General features: G+C 30.0%; 2 protein-coding genes and 1 long non-coding RNA gene across 8 annotated transcripts; 2 read left to right on the forward strand and 1 right to left on the reverse strand.

Annotated features, from left to right (window-relative positions):
- The first annotated feature begins 255 nt into the window (after positions 1 to 255).
- On the forward strand, positions 256 to 8002 carry Blm (Bloom syndrome helicase). 3 transcript variants are annotated; one of them, XM_088205607.1, is made up of 17 exons: positions 256 to 428; positions 493 to 547; positions 609 to 713; positions 784 to 978; positions 1049 to 2411; positions 2480 to 2592; positions 2669 to 2898; positions 4713 to 4952; positions 5135 to 5294; positions 5362 to 5554; positions 5623 to 5819; positions 6013 to 6311; positions 6399 to 6560; positions 6634 to 6824; positions 6887 to 7037; positions 7581 to 7702; positions 7767 to 8002. In XM_088205607.1, exons 1-17 carry the CDS (start codon positions 352 to 354, stop codon positions 7835 to 7837), a joined length of 3924 nt encoding a protein of 1307 aa, XP_088061733.1. In that variant the 5' UTR covers positions 256 to 351; the 3' UTR covers positions 7838 to 8002. The 3 variants fall into 3 exon arrangements, with proteins under 3 accessions (XP_088061733.1, XP_088061742.1, XP_088061746.1); XM_088205616.1 differs by lacking the exon at positions 609 to 713 and having other exon boundaries at positions 268 to 428; positions 493 to 565; XM_088205620.1 differs by lacking the exons at positions 256 to 428; positions 493 to 547; positions 609 to 713; ... (2 more) ...; positions 2480 to 2592; positions 2669 to 2898 and adding an exon at positions 4482 to 4603.
- Positions 7892 to 9788, reverse strand: LOC148239121 (metaxin-1 homolog). Of its 2 annotated transcripts, none has more exons than XM_088205630.1 (6): positions 9630 to 9788; positions 9219 to 9368; positions 8886 to 9149; positions 8412 to 8646; positions 8199 to 8344; positions 7892 to 8124 (listed from the first exon to the last, which is right to left on the reverse strand). In XM_088205630.1, the coding sequence occupies exons 1-6, from the start codon at positions 9702 to 9704 to the stop codon at positions 8059 to 8061; spliced, it is 936 nt and encodes a 311-aa protein (XP_088061756.1). In that variant the 5' UTR covers positions 9705 to 9788; the 3' UTR covers positions 7892 to 8058. The 2 variants fall into 2 exon arrangements, with proteins under 2 accessions (XP_088061756.1, XP_088061761.1); XM_088205635.1 differs by having other exon boundaries at positions 8189 to 8344; positions 9630 to 9765.
- A 1277-nt stretch (positions 9789 to 11065) lies between these two features.
- LOC148239122 (uncharacterized) lies at positions 11066 to 12648 on the forward strand. Of its 3 annotated transcripts, none has more exons than XR_015812698.1 (5): positions 11066 to 11148; positions 11316 to 11380; positions 11446 to 11521; positions 11599 to 11681; positions 11760 to 12648. It is a non-coding gene; the product is annotated as an uncharacterized LOC148239122 (long non-coding RNA). The 3 variants fall into 3 exon arrangements; XR_015812703.1 differs by having other exon boundaries at positions 11086 to 11224; XR_015812699.1 differs by having other exon boundaries at positions 11086 to 11148; positions 11430 to 11521.
- Positions 12649 to 12919: the final 271 nt, after the last annotated feature.

Consider the following 12919-nt stretch of genomic DNA (forward strand, 5'->3'; position numbering starts at 1 on the left):
ATATTTGTAAATTATAATAAAATACACTCCTCAATTTGCGCGGTCAATAATATCGCGTAAATCAAGGCATATAACTATACAAAATTGGGTAATAAGTTCCAAAAAATTACGTAAAGCGAGTATATAAAATTTCGTATATTCTCTATATATATTTCATATATTCTCTATATATATTTAATCAAACCTGAACGAAAAAAATAAAAATTCGATGCCCTGGTATAATTTAATTTTAATTTGGGCATTAATGTTACTATTATGACCAAAAATGTGTTGTATGAAATGTTTGACAGTTCATTGCTTTGACGCAAAGTGTTGGTTGTGACATGGTATCAAATTTTCAATCGCTTCGCGATGAGCTCTCAAAAATCACTGAGCCTTTCTAAAAAACAATCATCCATACACACATTTTTAAATTCGAAACGTACTAAGTGAGTTTCTATGAATTTTACTTAACCATTTTTTTACAAAAATAATATTTTAATTTGTTTTAAGGCCGCCAAATGAAGAATCCGAAAAACCGAAAGAACATAATGGAAATCACAAAAATGTAAATGAAAAAATAAAGGTATGTTTTTTATCCAATGCTTATAATTTGTTGTTAATTCAAGCCTATGGTGTGTCTTACGGACAATTTTTCAAAAGCCTTTAACTTAGAATTAAAAAAAATAGAAGACTGTAATTATCTAAGTAATACTAATTCATTATTTATCTATGTAAGTTATATTGAATACCGTATTAGAATGCAATTTTGTTTGAATGTCTATATTAATTTATTTGTTGTAGTCAGAATGTGAGGATAGCGACTACGAAACATGTAATACTCCAAATACGAGCAATGGACGTAGAACTCCAGACTCTAAAGAAAAATCTGTTAGCCCAAAAAATAGAGTCAAATTAAAGCCTTTAAAATTAGATAAATCACTAGAACCTATAATTGATAGAATTAAAAATCATAGCTATCTCAAATCGAATAATAAGGTAATCCATTTATTATATCTAAATAAGTATTATACATATGAAAAAATTATTTAATTGTTATTTTTGATAGGAAAATGTAACAGAACTTGAAAATGCAGTCAAATATTGCAGAGACAGTTATATTGAAATATTGGAAAGGATAGCAGACAGTTTTGACGATATTCCGACTGCAGTTTTAGATAAATTTCCTGGATTTGATTCCATCACTTATTTAAAATTAAAAACTCTCCGATCACAGTTGAAGGCTTCAATCAAATTAAAAAGTATGTCGATCAATAGAGTCAAATCAAATAAAAGCAATATTAGCATTTATGATGACGATGAAGATCTGTCTGATTTTGAAGTTCCTAAATATATTACACCACCTAGAAAAAGCAATGTTTCGACTAATAACGTAGGAACTGTGAAAAAAACGATCAAAGATGATGAAACTAAAAAGTCTAACAAAATAGAACTTTTATCTTCACCGCTCGATAATCAATCTCCTGTATTAAGAGGTGTTGCTGAATTTTCCAATACCAAAGTGATAAAGAGAACTGTAAATGAAATGGAAGACAATGTAAATATGGATAGTAATATAAAAGTAGACGATGTTAAAACCCCTTGTAGTAAAAAAGGAAAGTTTGTGTTTAAAGTACCTAAACGTAGTTCACTGGACGTTTCGAACGATTTGACATCGTCTCCAACTCAAGAAGCTTATTCTTCTATTTTAAATAGAATTAACACAGCTGCAAATAATTTAAAACCTGTAATAACACCTGAGAAAACTAAACATGTAATATCACTGGACAGTTCAGTGCCGTTTCAGGCAACAAATCAAGATTTTGAACACATGAAATCGAAGTTTGCGAATTATCCGTCAACTAGTTCAAATGCTAATAATAACTATAATTATATTGATTATACAAAAAATGGTTCATCAACCAGTACAATTCCTAGTAGTAATTATTACGCAAAAAGTGGTCCATCAACTAGTACCGCTTCAAACGACAACGATATGACAAGTATTGAAATAGGAGATTCTGTCATCGATAGTGACGATGGAAACGTTTTTGAAGCCTTAAGCGAACCAAACCCTCAATGCAACGTGTCTTTCGTTAACTCTTCAGATAACGTAGACGATGATGGATGGCCCGAGTATAGAATAGAAGACTTCGAAGACAGTTCCAATAAAGATTTCGATAGAAAAGCAGAGTCTCAAGTAAATGCCATTAATGCAAGTAAAAAGCAAGACATGGGCAACTTTTATTCGAATGTCAAAAACGACGGCATCACTGGTGAATTTGATGGAATGGAATATCCTCATTCTTCGGAGCTGATGGATCAATTTAAAGAGAAATTTGGCCTCAAATCTTTCAGAACTAATCAGCTGCAAGTGATTAATGCTACGTTGACAAGGCACGATTGTTTCGTTCTAATGCCCACTGGCGGCGGTAAGATTTATTTGATTATTCCTCTCATACTATAAATACAAAAATACCTTGATTTATGAAAATTTTAGGTAAATCATTATGCTATCAATTACCTGCGATTTTAACCCCTGGGGTAACTATCGTCATATCTCCGCTCAAATCTCTGATCCTGGATCAAGTTTGTAAATTGAATTCTTTGGATGTAAGTCTACTTTCGTTATACTTATTTTATGAATATGCATACATATATTTTTAAATGTTTCATTACTTTTTTAAAGATACCAGCTGCACAAATGTCAGGAAATACGACACTCGCACAGATAGACGAAATATATCTACAGTTGTCATACAAAGAACCTAACATAAAGTTACTGTACGTTACACCAGAAAAAATAGCAGCGTCGCAGAAATTTCAATCTGTCCTGGAATCTTTGTATAAAAGAGAAAAGCTGGCTCGATTTGTCATCGACGAAGTTCATTGCGTTTCTCAATGGGGGCATGATTTTAGGTGATTATTAACATTTAATGATTGTGATGGTTTTTCATGGTATGTTGTCTAAAAACAGACCGTTTTGCGATATTCTCACAAGAATACATTAAAGTAAAAAATAATAGCTCTTACATGATATTTACATAATATTGATCCACACAATCTACTCATTTCAATCTATTATATTCGATAATGCATTTAAGTTTAAGTATAGGGAGTCCAGTTTTTCCGGTGTCGATTATTTCTGCATTATTAATTGTGAAAATCATCTGAACAATTCGCTTTTTCTCTGTTCTCCAAATATGACAAAGTATTTCACATTTTCCTAAAAATTTCAATTGAAATATATATTTTTATCATCCAAATATCATTTAAATCGAATTAAAAATTGTTAAACTATAAGAAGAGAAAGTATTTCTCGGAATGATTTATTTATATAATAAGATTGTATAATATATTGGAAAGTAGTAAAAATTAAAGATGAAGTAAATACGCCAAATGGCGTTAGCGGCTTATATCAGTTGGCTCCCATGTGACGCCTTATGGTGTGAACGTCTCATAAAGTGCTTAAAGGAAATTAAAAAAATAATTGGTTAAAACTTGTATTGCTACATGAATTAAAATTATTGTATTCATGATTTTTATCACGTAATATTAAAATTAATAGTAAAAATGAACTGATCCTTATATATCACGTAAGACACACAACCCGCTCTAAAGACATACACATAAATCTTCTTATTTATTGAAAAATAATGAAATCCCACCTATTATTATAAATAAAATGTATATAAATGATTTATAATACTATAACTATATTTTTTTTAAATTTAAATAACATGCATCTTTTAATAATAAATTCTAGTACAATATATGTATAGTCCATCCAAGATGTTAGCGCTCATCATCGTTGTGTTGGAAATAAGGGTGCGTGTACGCATACACAGTTTTCTGCGAATTAGTTTACACCGATAGGAGAATGTTACCAATACTAAATCAGGGCTGTTTTAAGGGTAGGGTGAATTAAAAATAATGTGTTATATTTTTATTATAAATTATTGTCATGTTGTGGTATTTTGTAATCAATAAAACAATTCCTGTAATATTCTATTGGTATTTAAAAAATATTATATTGAACAGATATTCAACCTGGAGAGTGATACCAAAACTGCACTCATGTTTTTGAGTTAAATATGTATATAAATAAACAAAATAAGTAAGAAAGTGATATTTTACCCTTTCCTCAACAAATTAAATTAAAAAAGTAAAAATTAATTGCACTTGTAATTGCAGATGATCACCCTATTATATTTTCTCACCAATACTGTGTCGATGAGCGTTCATATCTTGGACGGACTGTATGTACATGTCATATATGAAAAATGTATCTATGTTAGTTATATGGCTGTGTCACATTCATAAACAATTTTATGATTATATTTGATAGGTAATTTTTTTCACAATAACCTAATTATTGGTTACGGACTATAACTATATTGAATCCCACTCGAATCCTAGTGTTTTTCAATTTCTATTGTTTTGGAAATTAGAATTAGTGATTATTATATATTATAATTATAACTCCAATTGATCACCGCAGTTTGGGATTAATAAATAATTAAAATGTGCCAAGTCATGCATGTTGAAATATGTTATGTTGCATGCCTGATTCGTGCTGACACCTGTCGGTCACTGTAATATATGTATCACCGACAAAAAAGCGGTATTTTTAATTCATATTTGACATTCGTAACATTTCATACTAATTTCCTGTATTATTGCAGTTATTTTTTTTTAGCTTTATTTATGTTTATATTTACAATTTTTTTCAGACCGGATTACAAAAAGTTGAATGTGCTACGTCACCTCTTTCCTCAAGTTCCAATCATAGGACTCACAGCTACTGCTGCTCCTCGAGTAAGATTAGATATACTACATCAGCTAAGCATACCGAATTGCAAGTGGTTTTTAAGCAGTTTCAACCGCCCCAATCTCAAATATTGTGTGTTGCTGAAGAAAATGGGAAGCATCGGTAAAGACATAGAAGATATCATCAAATCTAAGTTTTCAAGGTATACATATACATTGTTAAAAACAGTGAAGTAATAAAAATGGTATATTTGGTAAAATAATAATGTCTGTATGGCGTCAATTGTCCGCAGGCTGGAGCTAAATATAGCCATAATGCATCGCTCCAGCTAAACTCGCCATTTAGAAACATAATAAACAGAAATTAAAATATATTTATTTTTAGACAGTCCGGTATTGTGTATTGCTTATCAAGAAACGAATGCGATAAATTAGCAGACAGCTTGAAAAAATCAGGAATATCATCAGGAAGCTACCACGCCGGATTGAGCGATTCTCAGAGAGAGTTCGTTCAAAGGAATTGGCTTGCCGATAAGTTTAAAGTGGTATGTTATTATAATAAGTAAATATTAATATAAATTAAATATTTACTTTATCAATTATTATTTCAAGGTGTGTGCAACAATTGCATTCGGAATGGGAATAGACAAAGCTGACGTTCGTTTTGTGATACATCATAGTATGCCAAAATCCATAGAAGGTTACTATCAGGAAGCTGGTCGCGCTGGACGTGATGGGGAAATAGCCGATTGTATCATATATTACTCTTATTCCGATGTGATAAGATATAGGAAACTTTTAGATTGTCAGTTAATACATTTAACATTTAATATTGATTATTACTTATTTTATATTGTAAAATATATGCTTTAGTGGATCGCAACGCAAATTACGAAGCGAAAAAAATTCACATAACAAACTTGATGCGGATGGTAGAGTTTTGCGAGAATGTCACCGAGTGTAGACGTGCTCAGATTTTAGCGTACTTTGCTGAGACTTTCACTAAAGAAGAATGCCAATCGGTAAAAGATACCGTGTGCGACAACTGCCTTAGGACCGATGACTATAAGGTTTTTTAAATTATAAATCAATATTTCCTGAACTATTGTCTGTGAACTAATACTACATTTATTAGAAGTATTCTATGAATCATAAAAGTGTAATATACATATGTGCTGTTAATTTTGACAGTGCAGATAGGGCATTACTGACAAATAATTCTGTTGTAGATACTAATATAAAGTTATCATTTATTTAATTTAGATCGTCAACGTAACCGAAGACTGTCGTGCGATATGTCGTTGCGTTCGTGATTTGTGTGGCGATCGCAACCGATTTACATTGCTCCATATCGTAGAAATATTTAAAGGGAGCTTGCAGAAAAAGATTATTGACAATAACCACAACAAGCATCCACTGCACGGCCGCGGTAAATTGTGGCCAAGAGGCGATGTACAAAGGCTGCTTCATCAATTGACTACTAAAGAGTTTCTCATGGAACAATTGATCATATCGAACGATATTGCAAACGCTTATTTAAGATTGGGTCCACAAGTGCATAAGTATGAATTTATTTATATCAATCATCTTATATATAATTGTTCTAAGCCTCACTTTTAAATGAGTTATTGTAAATTTATATTTTTTAGATTGATGAATGGTGATGTTAAAATATTATTCCCAATGAAAACACAAAAGACGACGAACAATGTTTTGTCGGGTGGTTCTAACAAGAAGACCGATTCTCCAGTTAACGCCGAGCTGAAAACATTGCAAGAAAAATGCTATAATGAGCTGTTGGAGTCTTGCACGTTCGTAATAATTGTTCATCGATACCATCAATTGATTATTATATATTAATATCTTAATTATTATGTATGATAGAAATATTGCTCAAGAGAAAAACGTCACTCTGTCATCTGTTATGAACTTGCAAGCTCTAAAAGCAATGGCTTCCAAGATGCCGGAGACTCCCGAAGAGATGTTATGTTTACCGCATGTCACCAAAGCCAATTTCGAAAAATATGGAAAGCAGCTGCTCGATATAACGTTGAGGTTTTCGTTACAAAAAATAGGTATTTGATCTATTATTATTTTGATTAAGATGCACCGAAATTAATATAACTTGTATATTTAGTTTTATTAGAGGAGTATGCCGATATCAATAAAATAGACGAAAGTAAACAGATTGAACATTACGACTCGGATACTGACTGGGCAAGTGTGGCAAATTCGGTTGGAACTTCTTCGTTCAGAGGTGCTAGTCAATCAGGTCGCAGAGGAAGAGGGTATTTTTTTTATATATATATATATATATAACAATAATTAAAATATAAGATAACTTTTTCTTAAATACCTCAAAATCTCTAGTTTTCGAAAAAGGTTTCAATGCAATTTTATTTGGTCTAAATGGTAATCTAAATTTGGCTGTAACACATTTTTTAGCTCTCGTCAGATAATTCACAATAAGTCAGGTTAGAGTAAAATTTAATTGTTCGTAAAAAATATGGGTGCGATTTAACAGGGAAATATCTTAAGAGATATGTGCATTTAAATAAATATTTTGTTCTATAAAATGAATTGTTTGTGCATTGATGTAGGGTAAATCTTCGGATTTTTAAGGATTTGTAGCGGAGAGTTATTCATAAGGTGTTCACTGTCCTGACCGATGCTCGCTCGCACCTAATCGGTCCAACAGTAATGCACAAACAATTCGTTTTATGGAAAAATTATTTTATATATTGCTCATTTAAATTGTCCTCATTTTATGTTAACTATTTATGAATATTAAAAAATCCTCTTGTTAATTTAATGTTTATTTATTTGTATAGTACATATAGACGGAAAATAAAAAGAAGGAAAAGATCAAGTCCAACTAAAGCAAAAGCCTTCGGAGGGAACACGTCAAAAAGCATAAGAGGAGCTAAAAGAGGACGTGGCGGAAAATCTAATGGTACTATACACAACTATTTGCTACAATCATATACGACATATATTGATGAATAAAATATTTTTAGCTGGACTTGGAATGATGCCTATACCGACAAAAAAGATGGGCTCTTATGGAAATCCTCAACACTTTAAATAATATAATTTAATTTAAATTAATTTAATGATTTGTTAGAAGAAACAAAAAGATTGATTTAATAAAAATGAATCAGTCTATGTTATATATATTCAACAGCAAAAAATATACAATTTTTATATAAACTACTAATGACAAATTTAACAATAAAAAACAATAACAAATTTACATTAACTTGTATTTTTAGCACACTTGGAAAAAAATGCCACAAAGGAATGAACATTTTAATTGTCATCGTCGTCGCCGTCAAACAATTCGTTATAATCTGAGTTTGGGTCGCTCAACATTCTCTGTAATAAAAAAATATTTCAATTATTAATTTTATGATATGTACATTTATGCCGTATAAATTACAATATCTTACTGCCAAGAGTCCGTGCGATTGTGCATATCCTAACATCGCAACAGCGGCAATTATTACAGCGAATATAGTATGATGCACATATTCAGCTTCCGTCTTCTTATTTTCTGCATTAAGAATCGCTTGACTTCTACGTAGTTCTCTATATTCTGAAAACTCATTATATGCATTAAAACAATTATAATATAAAAAGTATAATTTTTTAATAATTATTACCTCTATCGATTTTTTCAAAATATACTGCTGATATTCTATCGACAAATTTAATTAGATTGTCATATTTTTTCAAAAGGTTGGTAATCTTTTGATCTTTTAATGTCACTCTCAATATCGGCGCTAGGTATGAAAATATTACAGCATCTAATGAACACGGTTTCTTCCCAAAGAAGTACGGATTATCTTCTAATTTTGTCGATAAGTTATTAAAACATACATCAGCAGAGTTGTAAATCTGTAAGAACGGTATTGATAATTATACAATTTTCAGGCTTAATTTTTAATGGATTATTAATTCTGTATATATATGTTTTTAAAGCAATGTTTGCAAGTTATGAAATTATTCTAAAATAATATATAACTATGTAAACGAAAAATCCTTGGTAAATTTAACAGTACAAGATTTTGTAATCAAATTTTACACGTAGAATCACCCTGATGATTAAATTATTGTGATACAAAATGAAAACTTACTGCATGATAAATTTCATTCTTTCCGCAAGTCTCGTCATATAACGAGTCGATATATTCTACAGCTTTCTTTTGGTATTGACCAGGATAATAAAAATTGAATGGGATTCCGATGTTTCTGGCGAACCATGGCCTTATGTGTTCATTGAAGTTTTTCTCGTCGATCCACCATGCGTACTTCAAACATGGATCGAGAGTAACTTTGATGTATTTCTCAAAGATGTACAATTCACATTTTTGTGCGTGGTTCAAGTGCGAATTCACGTCCTGTAAAACAATTATCATTTAGAAAAATATATTTTATATCAGCGTATTTTATCGTTGTTTTTAAATTACTTCTTTTTCCAAATGTTTGACGACATCTTCTAAATTATCGAGCTCTTTACCCCGATGACAAAATGTCGGAAAATTTCCTATTGGTGAAAATATAGTGTTCTTTTTTTGGATGATTTCGGTATTAGAAGGACCGGCGAATTTAAAGTGGGTCTATAAATAAAAAACAACATTACATACACATTTTTATTCACAAAATCCTTATCAAAAGATGATGCAGAATCATCGGAAATCTGTGCAATGGTTAAAATTCGATTATATTTTTAAATTAGGTATGTCGCTATGTTGCGAAGTATTATTTTGTTAGATATTTTGATGAATAAGTTTAAATTAGTCGGACCGATCGATCGAATATGGATGTCGATGATAATTAAAATAATATATGGATTAAAGCGAAGTAACAGAGGAACATACGAACAGCTGAAGTGCAGACGGCTCCAAAGCCGCTAGTCCAAAGGTGGAATCACCTCCCCAAATGCACACGTCCATACTTTCGATCCTTCAACCTCTTCAATTTTGCCCGCTTGCCACAATTGACACTAATATCATCGCTACCTTAGCGCTTTAGTAAGCGCTATCTAAAAATTTAACTTCTTTAAGAGCTAACTCAAAATAATATATCTTAATTATATTAATTTACAATTTTTAAATGTATAATACAATTTATTAAGAATTCGCTTATTTATTTACAAATATTACATTTTTTTAATAAATATATAAAATGTAAATATGAGAACTAGAGTACATTTTTTGCAAATAAATATAATAGTCTCATTAGTAAAAAAAATGCCCTACTTAATAAAAACCATTCCCTTAGCCAAAAACTTGTTTATATTAATAAATTTGTTGAAAATGAGGTACCTTTTTTTTCAATCACTAAAAACTTCACCATTTTCAGATTTATGAAAATGTATGAAAGTCACTATGAAGGACAAAATAGGATGTTTGTGTAAGGATGGAGATTTTGTAATGGTATAGGTTTGCGATAAGGCGTCGAGAATGTTCGATTTCTATATGCGGAGCGCATGTCACTTTAATCGTTTTTAAGCGATTTGCGTTTTGTACGATAAGTTAGTTCATAGCGGTTTCAAAAAATGACTCTAATTTATAAAATACCAGTGAGGCGAGTTACTCCTTGTTACTAAAAGGGTTTTTCTCTAATATTTATCTAAAATGGAGTGCGGGTCTTATCCATATTTGTGTCCTAGTGCAATATTGCAAAAATTTGTATTCTCGACGTAGCTTATACCTAATCCTTTAGCTACTACGATGTTTAAAAATTCTAGCGAGAAATGCTACTACTTATAAATATTTTTGAAAAAAAAATATATTATGGTGGCCCATTTAGTTATTATATACACAATTCATATCAGATATGCTCTAAGCAGCTGTTCTACAGTGCATTCACGCTACCCCCTCAAACGTGTGACGTAGCCGTCTGTGAATATAACACGGTACCAAAACCTAACTAAAGAGGCTTTAAATTTTTTGGGTAATTTTAATATAATTTGTATGGCTTTTAAATTTTTTATGTAATTATTGAGATTATTTTAACATAATTTGAGTGATTTGTGTTTTTATTGTATTTTTATTCGTGTATGTAATTTGTAATAAGTTTTATCTATACATAAAAATCTTAACCGAATTATAAAATGTAGTAATTGAAATTCATAAACCTGCCTAATCAATTATTATTTTTATTTTTATTTCACACAAAATATAGTGTGCATTTCTTATATAAAAATAATAGTTTCTATGGCTGTGGATACAAAGTTGAGGTTGTGCCTTAAAATAATAGTGTTAAAATTGTCATTTCAAAATAACGATTTTACACTATTATTTTTCCATGCTCGAAAATTCATCGTATCTCGACCAAACGTCAGTTATAAACTGTCAACTTGACGTTGAGTTACAATGGCGTTTATCAAAATTGGTATTATTTTATTTTTCCAAATCAAAAATAAAAATCGAAACAGAGGAAATATACTTTAATTATTTTATGTTGAGTTGTAAACAAAACATTTATTTACATTCTTCGCGCTGTTTAATTATTTACTTATTAATTAAATAATCCCTTTAAGTATTAAACTTATTTTGCAGAACATGGTATCGAAAACGACAGAGAAACGTTTACTTCCTTTGACACACTTCAATGTAAAAATGAGGTAAATAAACGTAATATGTAAGATTTGTTAATCATGTGATCTTATAAAGTGTAATTTTTTTCTAGTTTTTAAATGTAAAACGCGAATACATTAACACCGAAGATACATACAAAGACGATATAGATGACATGTTTGAAATAGGTTTGTAATACTTATATATCTACATGCAAATTATGCATTTTAATATATGTCAATTATTGATTGTTATATGATTTTAGAAATGCACGATGTTAAAAATATACTCAAGTCGAATACTATCGATGAGGACGTTTCATCTCACCAAATTTACGACATCAACAAAGTAATAGTCAAATAGATTTTGAATTCAATGTATTTGGTTATACTACAACTTATCTAACTAATTAAATTTTCACTTTAGAAACCAGGAAAAGAAAAATGTTCCAGTGTTCAATTTATGCATGACGATTCTTATAAATTTGAGTGTAGCATATGTGGAAAAATATCAAAAACAAAATACAATCTTTCACGACATATGCAAACTCATAGTGATATTCGTGATTTTGAATGTGAAAAATGTGAAAAAAAATTCAAAATTAAACATTATCTTTTAAAACACATGCAAACTCATACTGACGTTCGTGACTTTGAATGTGAAAAATGTGGGAAAATATTAAAAACAAAATTTAATCTTTCAGAACATATGCGAACTCATAGTGATGTTTGTGACTTTAAATGTGAAAAATGTCAAAAAACGTTCAAAACTAAAAGTAAACTTTCACGACATATGCAAACACATATACAAACTTATAGTGATGTTTATACCTTTGAATGTGAAAAATGTGGAAAAGCATTCAATAAAAAATCTAATATTTTTAAGCATATGCAAATCCATAACGATGTTTATGACTTTGAATGTGATAAATGTGGAAAAGTATTTAAAACTAAACCCAATCTTTCACGACATATCAAAACTCATATTAATGCTTCTGATCACAAGGTGAAAATTTTGGAAAAGCATTGAAATAAATGTTATTGCTTCACATTAATTGATGCTGAACTTGTCACGGAGCTAATAAACTTCCATAACCAAGCTCACACTAGATTATAATATATGAGTTTATAAGAAAAACGTTATTGAGGAAGCTTATGAAGCTAGACTAAGAATAAACATCACAGTGACTGAAAGTTAACTAAAGGCTTCTGTCATAAAAATTTGCAGAAGAAAAAATATCTTTATCATGCTAGTCTACTTAAAATAATCTATTGTACTTTTATTTTATTTTGAAATAAAAATATTATGAATAGCCCATAGTTGTTGCATTATTGATCTAACTGACTGTCAAGAACCAATTAGGTGACTATTTTGGAATTGTATGAACTTTCCTATCATGTTGCTGTGTTTTGAGTTATATCCTCAGCCATGGAAGCGTCTATTATATATCTTCGGGTGATGACTATTTAACTTTGATAAAATTAAGTTTTTTCAAAAATGTTTCATATGTAAAATCTGTATTTTCAAAAGTGCTTATTGTATTTTGTTAAATATGTAATAGATATATTTTTACTAACCTTGTTTGA

This window comes from Plectrocnemia conspersa, unplaced genomic scaffold (genome assembly GCF_051122295.1).
Source record: "Plectrocnemia conspersa isolate PC_06_02 unplaced genomic scaffold, ASM5112229v1 ptg000001l, whole genome shotgun sequence".
Taxonomy (NCBI): domain Eukaryota; kingdom Metazoa; phylum Arthropoda; class Insecta; order Trichoptera; family Polycentropodidae; genus Plectrocnemia; species Plectrocnemia conspersa.

Coding starts and splice junctions, on each gene's coding strand:
- Blm (XM_088205607.1), top strand. CDS start 352: ATGAGCTCTCAAAAATCACTGAGCCTTTCTAAAAAACAATCATCCATA. Junction 548..608: donor ATAATGGAAATCACAAAAAT/GTAAATGAAAAA, acceptor TGTTAATTCAAG/CCTATGGTGTGTCTTACGGA. Junction 6,825..6,886: donor GTTTTCGTTACAAAAAATAG/GTATTTGATCTA, acceptor TTGTATATTTAG/TTTTATTAGAGGAGTATGCC.
- LOC148239121 (XM_088205630.1), bottom strand. CDS start 9,704: ATGGACGTGTGCATTTGGGGAGGTGATTCCACCTTTGGACTAGCGGCT. Junction 9,369..9,629: donor CGTCTGCACTTCAGCTGTTC/GTATGTTCCTCT, acceptor TTTTATTTATAG/ACCCACTTTAAATTCGCCGG. Junction 8,345..8,411: donor TTTTGAAAAAATCGATAGAG/GTAATAATTATT, acceptor ATGAGTTTTCAG/AATATAGAGAACTACGTAGA.